Here is a 16,767-nt window from a genome sequence, read left to right on the forward strand (position 1 = left end):
CTTGCAATTCATGTGCATAGGGAATTTGTCAGATAAGGTTTGTGTTCTTAAAATTAATATTGTAGCGGTAGAGCTGCAGATTGCAAATGGCTCTCAATTGACTGCCAGTTAAATGTAGTCTGAATGAGCTGCACTACAGTCACTCGTGCAAAAAACAGAACAAAAACTGAAAAATGTGTGCATGAAGGTTCAGCTTGCAGTGAAGCACAACTGGAAAATACTGTTTCCTGTTCTGGTTTACTAGTTTTAAATCAGTCTTTAAATTTTCACCATCACTAAAGGTCTATTAACTCTACAATTTCCAAAGTGCTCTGACTTGTGGGGCATATGATCAAAGCAAACAGTAACATAACTGTAAGGATTTTTCCATTGTTGTGTTAACATTGTTGTTGATAATGACAGGAATCCACTGTGTTTATTGCTGGCAGTGCATGAAGACTATTGTGTTCACTCTTGCAGCCAACAGCAGAATATTTGGTGTGCTTTGCTTGCGGCTGAGCATTGTTAAGAGTTAGCAGAAGTAGCTCTAGAAATTGAATAAACCTGGTGGACTGTGAGGCAGCTGCTCTTTCTTAATAGGAGCAGCAAGATTATATAAAGTTTGAGCAAGATGACTAATGGTTAACCAGATGGCATGCAGCAGTAAAATCTATCTTGTTGACAGAAATTTAGAGGAATAGCAGCAGGGAGCATCTTCACATTCTTTCAGCTTTTAAAAAAAGAACTTACATGACCATTACATATTTGATTGACACATTAGTGTCAATCAAATATAATAGTTTTGTTGATAATGTCACGTTATTGTACACATCAAATAATATACCAAAAGTTGTCTCTGTAGGTTGAACAAAAGCTTTTTTTTCTCTTTTTTTTCTATCCATAAATGAATACAAACTGATAAAAACAGGGACAAAAACCTATCAGATCATCTCAACATGAATGAAAAGAAAACAAGACTTCACATTTAAAAATAAATCCATGATGATTGTTGTACAACTGTGAAGTAATGAGAAAACAGAAAAGGGACAAATCCAGCAACATGTACTTAAAAATATGCATTGTAGAGTGAAAGAAGCTGTCTTGTAACAGCTGCAACATAAATTTCTCCTCTGCCAAGTCAGCCAGACACAATCTTAAAAAAAGAAAAAACATCTAAAAAGTTACAACAAGATGCTGCAACTACCAATCAGGTTGTTGTCCATTTCTAGATGTAATGTTTTTTTGTGAATTTGCATAATTAACAAGGGCATACCTCTTCTTTGAACAGCTTCTACAAAATTGAGGCGCTCCCAAGTTCTTGTTTGTGAATATCTAGAAAATGCATATTTACATGGGTTCTCTTTTAAAATACATGCAAACACAATAAAAATGTACAATCACCTAAATGAGATTTTTAAGTTCACTCGAGTGTTGATCGATTTTATTTTGAAGGTTTGCGACTGTGAACGGAACTGATGTGCGGCTGCAACCCGGCGATGTTTGCAGTCGGACGGAAGGAGAAGCCTCACCGAGTATTACTCGCGGGAAAAATGGCGGAAATGTGTGGTCCCTTTATGCTATCAATACCAGCGATTCAAAACATTGCCTAATACGCCTCATCTTGAGTTTGCCTGTATGCGTGAGTAAACAATCTGTGTGCACTGATCATTTTCTTGAGTTACAGCCGTCCACTTCCTGTCAGTTTATTCACTTAGTCTCGTTTTACATCTCCTTCCTGTTGAGCGTGTCTGACTAAGTTAAATCCCGAGGTTGAGTTGCTTTTACTGCCGTTTTTGCACCGATTTTCTATTCATACTTGATATGAAACACATTTCTTTTTTTAAGTCCCTGCGAAAAATAAAGTGAAGCCGTTAACTTTAACAGTGGCACCAAAACAGGGACGCAATATATGATGCTGGTTTTCAACCTTAAGCGATGCAATAATGTATGCTTTCGATCCTCTAGGTGTGTCATAGCTGTGCCATTCTTTGTAAAGATCTGGGGGGACAGGAATGCAAGATGCAAAACGGTATGTACTGCATCCTATTGTCTGTGTGTTTCTGATACATCAGTCATCCACATCATTTTAATCCTAAAAGCTTCACTATAAAGAAACTACACTTCTCTTTTTAGCTCCTGAAGATGTTTCACTGCTCATCCAAGAGGCTTATTAAGTTCGAACTAACTGTTAATTTGTCCCACATCTATATGTTCACCCCCAAACACGTCTAATGGTCAAAACCCAAGACTCGCATGCTTGGAGGTGTGAGTGGTGGTGAAACTGCCTGTGGAGGGACATCAAGACTGCATTATAAGTACCTGATAAGTGTTGTCAAAGACACCATCCTCAGTATGTAGGGTATAAGCCACCAATTACTTTTGTCAGCTTTCCCAACTTCTGCTACGTGTTTGTTACTATTTTCATCACTATGGGAAATGACACAGCAACCTCCAGGCTAGCCAGCTAATTCATTTCAATAGTGCAGTAAGTAGCCATGCTTGTATTAGCAGTGAGTTATCCATGTTGTTCACAGTGCTCATCTCCCTGTACACAAATTTTGCACTAAAATAATGCCGTCACTATTTTGAGGAAACACCAAAGTTGTACACTCCACTTAGCTATGATTATGATGGGTTTAAAGAAGTGCAGTCATGCTATTACGTTTTACGGAATAAGCTGATATTCTGTCTCACTGGATATAGGCTGCCCTTATTAGCCTCACATTAGCTGCTCAGTTTGCACAGCGTTTTCCTCCCCTTGTGCTCTCCATGCCTTGCTGTTTTCAAAATCCACTTCAAACAACAACAGGAACCTCCAGGCTAGCCAGTGAACTCATTGAAAATTTTAAGGTTTGCCAAGGATTTGGGTCATTCAGTAAGTGAATTAGCTGTTTTAATCACAGTTCTTGCATCCTTTGTGATTATTTTGAGGGAAAACCAAAGCCATATCCTTCACTTAGCCCCACCAAAGACAACTGTGATTGGTTTGTAGAAGTACAAATAATGCAGAACATCTTTAACTGTATAGCAGAAAAATAAAATGCAACCAGACCATTATATTCTGCAGAATAATGTTTCCAAGAAAGACTATATTAAAGACTGCTGTTCCAGTGTAATATAGACATCTTCCTTAACTCCTCTCTCAAATTATCTGTCTTCTCTGTCCAGAATGTGCAGATTGTTGTCCTCAGATGAGTGCCCGTCTTCTTTAGATGCAGGTGGACTGCTGAATCTTGTCCTAAGGAGCTGGTTCTTTTATGTTGTACCACACATTGTGGAACAGTTGCTGAGTCTCTCTTATATATAGGTCTATGCACATGTATGTGTGTTCGACTGCACATACAACATTGCTAAGGTTGTGTTTGGGTGTTTGGTCCTGAGGGGTTTTGTCTCAGACTGTTGCTGGATCTGATGTGCATGTGGATGTTGTGTTTGGAGAAACTGCTTCTGAGTTTCTCACTTTAACTATTCGAACTCCAATGCATGCAAGTTTTGGATTATTAATGGGTCAAAGGGTGACTATATATTTATATCTGGGATGCCCCATTGGTCAGTAAGAACGAAGGTAGCCTCATGGATGACAGAAGAATTGTTTTCAAGAACCAAAAAGACAAGTCAAGTTCTTTTCAAGTCAATGCACAAAATCATGTTGAGCATTTGACTGTATTTTGTGTTTACCCCTCAGATTCAACGCAGTTTTCCACCTCTTGCCGCATCAAGCAAGTCAGCAAACAAGCCGTCCCTCAGGGGTCCTTGGTCAAGTCGTTCCAGTGTAGTCACTGTATCCTGATCTTCAAATCCAAGGTGTACCTTTTTGAACACCTCAACAAGGTGCATGGCTTTGATGTAGATACTGCTCTCACAGAAGCTGGTTTAAAATACATCAAGACTGACAAAGCCAACACTGACAACAGTACCAGCAGTTCAGGAAGTAATTTTAAATGCCAGCATTGTGATTTTAAAGCTTTTAGTCAGGATATTTTAAATGAACACGAGGAACAGTGCGAGAAAAAAACTGAAAATCGCAATTTGTTAGGAACTGCAGTCCTTTCTGAAAATCCAGACACCGCAATAACTGAGATTTTACCAAACCAGCACGATGAAACTACAGAAGCAAAAGAGATTTCCTCAGTTACGTCTACCTCAAAAACTAAGTCTTCACTTAACCCAGTGAAGGATCTGAAAACATACAAGAGGCCATTACAAACCATCACCAAGTACTTCACAGCATCGTCTGGATCAGATGAGAAACCCACTACAAAGTTGGCTGATGGCGCCAAAGGAACCCTAATTCTGCAGGACTCTCCCTCAAGCTCAAGCCCAAACAGTAGTGGTGTATTTAAAGTCACTGCAAAGTCCATGATTGATCTCTCCAACGCAGTGACTGACCATTTTTTGAGAAATGAACAGCTTTTGATGACTGACCTGAGCCCATCAAAACCTAAGGCACAGTTAAGCGAGACACCTCCTAACAACACTGGCAAAAGGCCCAATAAGGAAAGTTCAGAAAGTCGTCCAGCTAAAAAAGCAAAATCAGACAAAGAAGTGCAGAAACTCCCAAACAAAGAACATACAAGTGACCAACTTTCATTAAGCAGCACTAAGTTTTCATTTGATATTAGTGAAGATGAAGAAGAAAAGATGGGTGATTCAGTTCATGGAGACACAGATGTTTATTGTTGTAAGCACTGTGACTTCAGTGGTGTGGGTATCAAAAGTCTGTCTGCCCATTATCAGGACAACCACCCTTACGTCAGATATAATGCTGTCTACATTCAGGACATTAATGATCAGAGTGCAACCTTTCGTTGCCTGGAGTGTCCAGTTAAGTTTTTAAGCACAGCTGATCTAAAGGGGCACTACATGGAAAATCATCCAAATGCCCCAGATGTATTCATGATGAAAGCAAGTCAGCTCAATATGGTTTTCAAATGTTTTGTGTGTCCATTTACCACCAGCACAGTGAGGGACTTGAGAGAGCATTACAAGGTGAAACACCCTGCACATAGAGTGGAGAGTTCTTTGTTCTTCTGCCGATATTCTGTGACTGAAGGGCAGGAGGAGCCATCTTCGTGTAATATATGTGAAAAAACGGCCAGTTCAGAAAGATCAGGAGAAATGTCTCCTGAGAGATCCCATATACCGTGTGCAGAAGACAAAAATGCAACTTCACCCCAACATGCCACCTCCAATGGTGCAGACATGGCCTTGTTCAAATGCAAGATCTGTAAGTTTAGTCATAAGTCCGTTGTTGTCATGCATGTTCACTACCAAAAAAGCCACCCAGACGAAGAAATTACACTCCAAAAAATCAAACAGTCAACTTGTGCAATGTCAGAGATGACGCCTGAAAAGTCTCCAAATTCTGGGACAGTAACAGAAGGCTCTGCACCTCTAAAGAACATCTCAGGTGCTTCAGAAGACAAAGCTGAGGTGTCGCAGCAAAAGAAAATTTTGTCATTTTTGGAAAAACCTGAATACAAAGCAGAAACATCTGAGCATAATTCAGAGTCTTCCGACACTAAGAAAGTGGAATCTGTGAAGGACAGAAGAAAAAGAAAGAAGTTTTCTACCAAATATGATTGGGAAATAAGTGCCGGAATGGACAGCTTGTCATCCAGTTCACCAGATAAAATATTTTACTGCCAGTTTTGCAATTACACAAGTCCCAGTGTCAGAAGTGTTGTTGGTCATCATAATGCAAAACATTCTATGGATGCACCAGTATTTACTGATGATATTGTATTGTACAGTGCTGAGAAGCAGAAAATGAAACTTGAAATGAAACCTTCAAAAAGTCCTCCATCCTCTCATTCCAAAACCACCACAAGTGTTGAGGCATGCAGTGAAACAAAAGTTCAAAATAATGAGGAGGATGAAACGGATGCTTCTGTGGCACAATTAAATCCTTATGCATGTGCAGAAAACCTGTTCTACTGCCAGAAGTGCAACTTTGGAAATCCAACTCCAAAAGGAGTAATTAACCATCAAGCCAAGGCTCACCAACGTCTTCATACCTGCCGTGAATCAGTTGTTGAATATACGGCTTTAGTTCGTGATGAAATTGAAAAGTCAAAACACAATGACAAGGAGTTGTCCTTTTGTACTGGCCTACCTCTTCCTCTCATAAATGAAGGTGACGAATATATGTTCTTCTGCCACTACTGCAACTATAGAAACAATACTGTAAAAGAAGTGATGCGCCATTACTCCAAAACACATCGTGGTTTTGAGAAAAATTCCACACAAGTCCAACAGTATACTTCTATGGTTCTCCAACGAACACAGAAATTGCACCTAAAATTAGAGCAGGAAGTCAGTCAGGAATCACCAGGGAAATTGGAAAATAGTCCGAAAAAAATAAAGGAGTTTGCCAAATCCTCCCCAGTGGGAGCCTTACAGAGACAGAGGACCCTTCGGTGCTACAGATGCACATACAGTACACCATATGTGTATCTTTTGAAAAGGCATATAAGGAAGGCTCACCTGACAATACACTCAGTCACAGATGTTTTACAAGTATGCTTTAAACAAGGAGCATTGCAGTCGGGCTATCACTGTGAATTTTGCATTTTCTCTGGCGAAGACGCAGCAGCAGTCTATAAGCACTACCAGGAAAAACACCCAAGTTCTAAGACAAGCTTTGGGCACATAAGTAAGTTGTTATATGTCGGTCCCGATACAGATCCTCCAAAAACGAAGAAGCCAAAACTAAAGCACACTGATGGCATACGTGATGGTGATGGTCATGATGGCAACTTGACATCCCAAAGAAGGCAAAGGGAAACTGAGACATATTCATGCAGCTCATGCTCTTACAAAAGTAGCTCAATGTTGAGTGTTGCACGCCATTACCGTGCTGTTCATCCTTTGCCTGCAAAAGAAGACCACTTGGATATCTTGAACAGCACGAAGACAAGTGAAAGCAGCCAGAAGGAAGACCATGATGAAATCCCTGAGCTATTTGACTCCTACCAAGTGCCTCTTGAATTTGACAAGTCATCTGATGAAGCAACGTTCAAGTGCCCTTACTGCACTTTAACTTTTAATACCCGTCATGGTGTTAGCGTTCACTGTGGAATGAAACACCACGAAGCTGAACCTAAAGATTTAGAAGAAAAGCCAAAACCAGTGCAAATCGAAACATCTTTGCACATCTTTAAGTGCCCCTATTGTACCTACGTCAACACCGTTCACCAAGGAGTTCTCACTCACTGCCAGATGAAGCATCCTACCCTCCCGTCCAAGGCAGGCAGTCTTAATGTGGACTTGTCATATGTACGAAACTGGGATGAAGGCTCGAAAAAAAATGGTCCTGGTGACATTGTGCGATTTAGTGGACACTTGTGTGAAACCTGCCCACAGCTCTGTGCAACGCTGAACAAACTCAGCAAGCACCGTGAGATGGAACATAACGACACTGCGGCAAGCAATGTACAAAGTACACTCAAACCATCAGCTGTAAGTAAAATAACAATATCCAAGTCCTACAGCACCCAGAGATCCGTGTCAAAGGTTTCCCTTTTAAGTAAGAAGATAAATGCCATGGTTAGGTGCCAGCAGTGTTCTTATACATGCAGAACAAAAATTGAGCTCAGTCAACACTTGCGTGTTCACCACAAGAACACTATTCCAAAGGATCGTGTATACAAGTGTGTCCTGTGTTCCAAAATCTATTTCATGACAAAACGTCTTGCGGGACATTATGCTAAGAAACACGGAAGAGAGGCTTACTTAAAATACTACATACCAATGTACAAACAGGGTTTTGAGAAGCCAGCGCCAACATCTCCTGACCCCACATCAACTCAGCAACCAGAAAACACCTCTGAGCCACCAAAATTGAGCATAACAACAGATGGAAACAAAATATTATTCTTCAGTTGTCCAAGCTGCCCGTATGTGAATGCAAGCTACCATGGAACTCTGACTCACTGCCAAATGAAGCATCCAGATGTGGTAGCCAGAGCAGATGAGCTTAAAACAACTGAAATACTGTTATCCAACACGGTCAGGTGCACAATTGGAAGAAGTGCCAATCAACGAGGGTATATGTGTCAAAAATGCCCACAAATTCATGGATCAATGGCAAAACTGAGAATCCACTATATAAAGACCCATGACGAGCTGTTTGTTTTTGAGCATTCAGCTGAAACAACTGAAAACCAACCTGATTACGACTCTCAGGCTTCAGTATTGAAGGCTATGTCTTTAAAAGAAGAAACATCAGAAGTCAAGATCACGGAAACTGAAGACTGTCCCCAGCCTGATACTTCTGAGACATGTCAGTCAAACTCACCATCACCACAGAGCCAGTTACTATTGTACAAGTGCCACATGTGCTCCTATGCAGGATCGTGTCGAAAATACCTGCATTGTCACCTACGAAAGACTCACAAACTGGATGCACTTACCACATACAGGCTACTAGAGAAGTATAACATACGTAAACGCAAGATGCCCAGCGACTTGCCTGTGCCTGTTGAACCTGAGGAAAGTGCAAATGTCAAATGTAAGATGTGTCCAGACTTAATGTTTGACTCACCTCAGTTGCTTATTGACCACTACAATACTTTCCATCGCTTTGATTGCAAATTGGACTTTACTGTGCTATCATTGGGATCAAAAAAGAGTAAAACCACAGGGACTTACAAATGTTCCCACTGCGCAACAGTATTATATGGAATTAGGAAGCTCTGCCCTCATCTGGATCGTCACGCTATAGGGGGGAAAGACAAGACAAAGGCAGCAAGGAGAAAGACGTCGCTTGTCATCACTCCAAAGCCGGAGATCCAAACCGTCCAAGTAAGCCGACTCTCCCAGAATTCTCATTTACACTTTTTTTTAATGTTTTGCCGCATTCACGAGTTACAATCAGTTGTAAGTGATCACATTTACTGTTTGATTTTCAGTTCAGCAAGCCAGATGAACTTCCCAAATTGGAGACCTTGGAGGACCTCACCCAGTGGAACATGACACCAGTACAGACCTTCACTTTGCCAACAAGCCCTCTGCCGTCACCTTCAAAACCCACAGATGTAGAGCAAACGGAGCTGGAGTCAAGACAAGACAAACACGCTTGTGAGCAGTGTGGCCGGACATTTATGTCAATGAAAGGTTTGCGTTCACATGTGCGCAGCCACGCAGCCCTGGCAGCTATCAAGAAACTGAGCAAACCGTCCACCTCAGCGTTGAAGATCAAGTAAGAAGAGACTTTAACCGTTTCTTTCATTGTGGTTGCTAATTCTTAAGTGCAGATTACAGATGAGTCTGAATCTGTAGTTACCATGGTCAAAATTTTGTTTCATCAGTGCAGTAACAGGGTTCCTTCTTCATACAGGATTTTTTTAGTACAAGGGAGATTTTACCTTGCATCAAAATGTTAAGAACTCAGAATATTAAACAGTTTTTATAGACAGTATTATCAATTATGGTTTCATTTTCTAAAGTATAATGAATATTTTTCTTAATCAAATGGTTAGAAATGAGTGAAATGCAGATTCCAGTCAATTAAGGTAACACAGACTCATAGCCTATACTGTATATGGATTGATCATGCTTACTGTTGTACATATTTACCCCCCCAAAGGCATTTTCTCAGCAAGGAAAAACCTCTGTACAACTGTCCTTTACTGTAAAAGCTGTTAAAATTTGGTCATGTGCAAAAAAACTAACTGAAAACCATATTTATATAGGCTAAATATGGACTTGGACATACGTCAGAGCTCTCTATTTGTGTTAAGAACCTGCAATGTATATTTTTTTGTGATTATTGGTTAGGTAATTTATTTTCCCCCTCATTTTCTCACCAGCATTAACAAATTTGTCATCCACAAATCTGGAACTGTGAAGCCTTTCCTGTGTGGTTTGTGTTCCTATCGGACAACCGTCCTAGGCCTGTGGAGGAGCCATTTTATGAAAAAACATAAAGGTGAGAAATCCAAATAGAATTATGACAACTGCCGGTGGTGTCATGGTAATGCAATCTACTAAATGTCTCTTCTTTGACTTTTTGACATTAAATTTGCAAGAATTTGTCAGATTATGAATACAAGAAAGAGGGGCTGTCTGTTTTGTCTTGGCTACTCTGTGGAAGTTATGTGGTTGGTTTTGAGTTCATTATCTGCTCTATGAATTACAATTGTTGCAGCCAAATTTAGGAATTCACCATAGAGTATAGAACGTACACTGAACATCACACTGATTACACAGGAGTTGCTTTTAGAGATTTCATGAGAATTTCTTCTATGTCTGATTCCATGTTCAACCTTCTGAATATCCAGATGTTATTGAGGATCCAGCTGAGACTCACTGCGAAGACGAAGAGAACGCTCAGAGGACCGACAGGGAGTCTTCTTATTCATCAGAAGCTTTCATCAACTGGTCTGAATATGATGAAGAAACTGAAATGACTGAAGGCAAGTCATCCCCTCTGGGTTTTCTAAAATATAATCTACCATTTGCTCTGTACTGACAGATTGTGGTTTCTTGTACTTGAACAGAATCAATGTACTTGGAGCCTCCAGATGTGCAGCGACAGTTGAACCACTACAACTTGATGGCACAGAGTAATGCCAAATCTAAAGTCAATGTGCACGAATCAAAGTTAGCCGAGAACAGTGTGTTCTACTGTGAGATGTGCAATTTCAACACTGAACATCTGTCCAGTATGCGACGCCACTACATAAACCGGCATGGAAAGAGGATCTTTAAGTGTAAAGACTGCAACTTTTTCACTGGTTCAAGGTAAGCTGCAGCAACACTGAGGGTTCTTCTTTATTCAAAAAGAAAATATTTCCAAAATCTATTTTTTTCTTATTTTTCTCCTGATTCCATTTTATTCAGTGTGTTGCCATAAATCAGTTGCTTGTTGGATCAATAGCATAACATAGTTACAGAACTTTTACAGGAAAAACATGCCATCACGGCTTTTACCACTAAAGGAACTTTGCCTGAGAGAAGGACAAGTGTATCCAGAAGCTTCAGTCTGACTCCCATACAGCGTCTAACTTACAAAGACAAATTTATTAGCGCAACATTTCGATACTAGACCCTCATCAGGCAAATAGTTGGAATTACTAAACTTTTCTAACGAGGGCATGCACATAAATGGTATCCTGGGAACAGATACAGTCCAAACAATCCACTCAGAAAATCTGGTTACTTTCAGTAGCACCATGAAATGGTGCAAAGACTCGTCATTGTTCAATTCATGTGTTTCAATATCTAAAATGCACTGTGACATGACTGATAGGTGTAGAGTCATACAACTAGTTGTTCCAAATCAGCTGCAACAAAGTGCAGTCAATGGCCTAATTGTGAGCATAAATGGCTACAATTTCAGACTTTCAGATCATGATAAAGTAAACAGATATACAATATTTCTTTTAATTATGTAAACAAAGATGAACAAAGACTGTTTACTTGTAGATTTCTTATTCAAGAATTGATTCATATCAGAACAGGGCATGAATTTACAGATCATCAGTTGTGCATTGGAGACTCAGAAATAAGTCTGCAAAAAGTTCCATGAGTTTATATGTTTGTCTGAATATATGTTTTTTGTCATTAGCCTGTCATCTGTAACATCAAAAGTTGCCTTCTAACACTTGTCACATGCTACATTCATGTCTCAAATTTCTTCTGTCTTTACCAGGAAAACTCTGGAGATGCACATAGAAACAGGTCACTCTACCGGCCAGTCAGAGCCTACTCATCAGAAGGACCTGCGCTGCCCTTTCTGCCTCTATCAGACCAGCAACAAGAACAACATGATCGATCACATTGTCTTGCATCGTGGTAGGTTAGATGCTTCAGGGTTCCCATCCCCTTATACCTTTACATGAAGTTGCGTTCATTCTGTTTTGTTTCTTTTCCTGTTTCCAGAGGAACGTGTTGTGCCAATAGAGGTGCGGCGCTCAAAGTTGTCACGTTACCTTCAAGGCATTGTCTTCCGCTGTCATAAATGCACTTTCTCAAGTGGCAGTGCCGAAAACCTACATTTGCACATGACGAGGCATGATGACATCAAACCCTACAAGTGTCGTCTGTGCTACTTCGACTGCGTTCGGCTGAGCGACTTGGAGGCACACCTGAGCGATAAGCATCAGGTGAGGACTGGTCTCTGAGCCCTTCTGTGCATCACTGGAATTCCTTTGTGTCTGAAGAAATGGACAATTAGCCACTTTGAACATACTTTGAAAATGTAGAGGACTGGAGGCATTCTTGCGATAACTATGAATATCAGGACAATTTAAAAAGAAAAAAAATATATATCAGCATTTAGCAGCTTTATACCCCTTAAGCCCTAGGGTATTTGTGTACACTTGAACGTTTAAACCTTAAAAATCCCAGAATTTAGTAACAGCTGCAACACTGTGGTAAAACATTTATTATTACCTTATTCTGATTTTAGTTCAACTATATATATATATGAATTTTTTTCTACTGAGACACAAAGAAATTAGGAATTGAGGAATATTGTTTTTCTCATGGCTGTTATTTTCAAACAGTGCAGAGACTTAACATAAACAGAAAATCTTGAAGGTCAGTCATTGTCAGACCTCTGAACACACTTTGGTGTATGAGATTTGTCCTTTTTCAACTGAAACTAATTTTTCATTCCTCCACTTGATAACAAAAAACAAGTGTTGTTTTATTCTGATTGTTCCCAAAATTCCCAGTGACTTCCACAACAGTCACCAGGTCAGAGTTAGATTGGAAAAATTCCAGCAAAAATTTACATTTCTACTCCTGTCTAATCAAAAGTGTAAATTAGACGGCAAATAACGGTCTTAAAACAATGAGTCAGTGACACTTCTGTTGTTAAACTTGTTCCTAACTGGGTCTCTACCAAATTTGATGCAACAGAGCTGAAGTGCAACAATAGCAATATCATACTGGAACCGGTTGCATTTTTTTTCTAACACATATGGCCGTGTTTCTGTACATGGTGTTCCAGAGTGGAAGAGGTTAAGTCCTGAAATGAATTGGACCGATTATGAGTTCAGAGACTGTTTAAGGGCTCTCCGGCTGGCCCGTTGATCCCTTTCTGCACATTTTGCTTAGGGGTTTCGCCTACAAAGCACAATTTTGTGGCAGTAACAAGATGGGATTTCACATCGTATTGTCCCACTCAGACAGTATTCGGAGCTCTCACATCTTCAGGGGCAGAACTCTGCCATTACATTGCTTAAATTCAATGTGTTACAGAATATTATCACTAGTTCTTGTAGTTGTGAGGTTCATGCAAATGAGCCATGTTCAGCAATGCGTATTTCAGCACCAATCAATTAATCATTTAGACCCTGTTTCCAGCTCCTGAAATTGTTTCTGCACCCTGTAAAAGGGTCCTACAGGGAAAATGGGCTCTGTGTGATGTTGTAAGTTTGTGCTTTGGTTAATTTTTTCGGTTCTTTTATGCAGGTTGTGAGGAATCATGAGCTTGTGGGTCAGGTGAGCCTTGATCAACTAGATGCAAGTGCTGGTGGGATGCCAGGAAACGAAGAGGAACATTCATCTAACTTGGAGGAGCACAACAGTGACACTGACAATGTCGAAACCAAGGACTTTGTTACAGACTTCAGTGAAACTGAAAATCCAACAGGTAATAACACCAGGGACAAAATTATGCTCAAGGAAGCAGGGCTGGATGGAAATGAAGAAAACCCTGGTGATAGCCGTCAGCATGAGAATACAAAACTAAACACTACTGTCCTAGAGAAGACTGAACAGGAGCCACAAAAACAAGCAGTGACAGACACTGCAAGAGGAAATGCAGAGAAAAATGTTGGGGAAAGGAACAATGGTCCCGAGGAAGAGGGGCAAACCAATGAGAACCGAGCCCAACCCAGACTAAAAGACAGTGAAGCCAGCAGCATTTCAGAACAAAAAGAAGAAGCAGCAGAGGGGAGCTCAACACCTGTTTTCCAAACACCTGAAAAAACACAGGCCCACATGCTACATACTAAGACATTTCAGCATAGAACACAGAACATCGAAGCAAAGATAGAAAAGGACATAATACGCCACATCTTACAGTTGGATAATGATGGCAGCATCTGCAAAATTCACAAGACGACAAATCATAATGGATCGGATAAGACTGAGCAGAACATTGAGGCTAAAGGTGTAGACAATGATCTTGGTGATATACCATTACTAGATGAAGAAGGCAACGGCACTCTGGTCCAGAACCCAAAACATCAAGTAAACGCACAGACAGTTTCAGCCTCCGCGAAGATGAATCACACACAGGCTAAAAACACCACAGATCGAGAGAGTTTCACAATTGAAAGGCATCTGTTAACTCTTTCGCCCAACTGCACAGAACTTCTGTTAAGCCATAAGGATAGTTTAGGAGTCACATCTCCAATCTGCAAACAGCAGGAAATGAACAGTCTGAAAAACTGCGAGGAGGTAACAGAGCATTATGGAGAAATGCCAGTTCTTGAGAATGAGTATCTTAAGCACGGAAGGCCTGCTCTTGGATGTTACAAGGAGCACGAAGAGACTGATCCTCTTAACCAGAAGGAGGACAAAGAATCTGCGGTGATCGCAGAAGACAACGGGAAACAGTGCAAAGATTTGGACGATCCACATGTCCACAAAGGTAAGAATGTAAAGTGATCACACAGAACTACTTTAATTCAAAGTTTGAATGCACAGTAAAGGGAAGCACACACTGGGGTCCATTGATTGCTATGTGAGCATCCACTCCAGCAGTGTCTTGACATAGATCCGTCTGGGTGTGATAGACAATACCATTTGATTGCTTTGTGGTTCCTCAGGGAACGCACAGGATGTCTTCCAAAAACCATCACATCACACATGTAATGAGTAGGAAAATGTCAGAGATGTTTGAGGAAACCAGGATTGTATGTTAAAATCAAATCTGGAAACCCCTTTTTGATCATTTTCATAATTGAACTTTAAAGCAAAAATGCTGAAATTAAAGAGCCTCCAGTTGTTCAAATGTGAGGATTTTCTCTGATATCGTGCTAAATGAACTACATTCAAAATTCATGTTTTGTTTTTTTTTTTAAAGTCTTAATCGGCTATAAGACGCTGTGATGAGCATTTTCTGCTGCTTTCTGATATTTAAGGGTGGACTATTCTACAATAATTGCGGATTGCAATGGGCCTGTCACAATCATTGCACAACTGCCTGATTGTAATTATTTATTACATTCAGTAGTTTCCATTCACCTGTCTAAAAACTAAGGAAAATGTCATGTTTCACTCACATGGTTGTTGTCCCCCCATGTATGTAATCTTCTACTATGGTTTAATGGCACCAATTGCTTATGTCGAAGCACTTAACTAGTATTACTCAACAGACTGCATTTTGATATGTGTTTTTTTTTTGTGTGTGTGTATATCATGAATTAAGTTGCAAAATCACAAACCTTGCACCACGGTCAAATTACAAAGGAATGGGAAATGGTCTAAACGTAAATAGTACTTTTCTATCTTAAAAGTACACAAAGCGGTTCATAATGTTTGCCATTTACCTACACATTCACACATCAATGATGGCAAAACGATCATGCATGGTGCTCAGCTGCCATTGGGAGCATCTTTGAGTTCAGTCTTTCACACTTATTTAAAAGACAATCAACTTAAATTTCATAATCATACCAGGCCTGGTTGCTGTTGTAAATTTGGTCGATATTATGTGATGACACTCTAAGTCAATTGCTGTTGTATTTCAGGTGCAGTAACAGCCATTGATGGATCTGCTGAAGTCCTGCGTTCCTCACTTACCGAGGACAAACCATTTAAGTGCAAGTTATGTGGCCGAAACCTCATGAACAGCTCTGAACTGAAGCGTCACATCATGCGTCATGGAATATAAAATATTTCTTTATGTTACGGATGGATGAAGCAGCTTCCAGCTGTGTTTTGTTTCGATTAACTCTTCAATGTGTTACTTTGTGTTGCTGAATGATTACAAATATTTTTTCATGTTTTGTCGATTTTAAATCCCTTTACTAATGAAATGTTTTTATGGTACAGCTGTTATACATAGATTTGAATTAGCGAGATTCGGTAAATAAAACCTCTAAAACAAAATGATGACTGTTATGTGCGTATTGTAATAAAGCTCTCATTTAGATTTGTTTGAAAACACTGACGATGTCCATGAGTGTTTATCATACGGACTTTTTTTTTAGTTTGTGAAGGGAGTTAATCAAAAATTGTTACTATAAAACATGCAGAAATCTTTACACTGTGAACTGTTGTTACTTAAAAGACTTAACACCACTTGTGTTAAATACCAACTACTGGACAAACCTCAGTACCACAGATTGTGGAAATATGCTTGTGTTGCCTTCAAGTGCTGTTGGGCATTTGAATGTAAGTTCTTGTGTACTTTGCAGCCAAAGTACAACAATGGTATATTGTTTGATATTCTGTGTCAATAATAAACTTTTGTTTACTTTGTAACCTTCTGTTTATACTTCATTTTGTTTTAATAAACACAGCGAGATTGCAGCACCTGGTATTAATTGCCCTACTGTATTTCAAACATGCCAATGCTAAAAGAGGAAATCTTTTGTTCTTCCTGCATGTTGATTGTACTTCCAAGGCTGAATTCTCAATCTTGCAAATGTGGACTGCCTACACAAAACAATAAAATGTATTAAATATAATATTTGCACTGAATGCATCGGCTACTGACTTGGTACCAAGCTAGCTTACTTGCTATGCTGGTGTAGCTTGCTACTACTAGCTTAGTCATCGCTAAGCTAAGTGGCACAGTTTATAAAAGTGACGGATTTTATT

At 39.8% G+C, this 16,767-nt stretch overlaps 1 protein-coding gene across 1 annotated transcript; it reads left to right on the forward strand.

The window, feature by feature from the left end:
• Nucleotides 1-1,463: 1,463 nt before the first annotated feature.
• On the forward strand, nt 1,464-16,484 carry LOC111580402 (zinc finger protein 462-like). The gene is made up of 11 exons (XM_023288133.3): nt 1,464-1,618; nt 1,945-2,008; nt 3,665-8,784; nt 8,892-9,181; nt 9,792-9,910; nt 10,263-10,397; nt 10,482-10,725; nt 11,636-11,778; nt 11,866-12,089; nt 13,405-14,590; nt 15,693-16,484. The coding sequence occupies exons 2-11, from the start codon at nt 1,999-2,001 to the stop codon at nt 15,833-15,835; spliced, it is 7,614 nt and encodes a 2,537-aa protein (XP_023143901.2). The 5' UTR covers nt 1,464-1,618; nt 1,945-1,998; the 3' UTR covers nt 15,836-16,484.
• Nucleotides 16,485-16,767: the final 283 nt, after the last annotated feature.

The sequence above is a fragment of the Amphiprion ocellaris genome, chromosome 6, assembly GCF_022539595.1.
Source record: "Amphiprion ocellaris isolate individual 3 ecotype Okinawa chromosome 6, ASM2253959v1, whole genome shotgun sequence".
Taxonomy (NCBI): domain Eukaryota; kingdom Metazoa; phylum Chordata; class Actinopteri; family Pomacentridae; genus Amphiprion; species Amphiprion ocellaris.

Coding starts and splice junctions, on each gene's coding strand:
- LOC111580402 (XM_023288133.3), top strand. Junction 9,182..9,791: donor ACCTCAGCGTTGAAGATCAA/GTAAGAAGAGAC, acceptor TTTTCTCACCAG/CATTAACAAATTTGTCATCC. Junction 10,398..10,481: donor AGAAACTGAAATGACTGAAG/GCAAGTCATCCC, acceptor GTACTTGAACAG/AATCAATGTACTTGGAGCCT.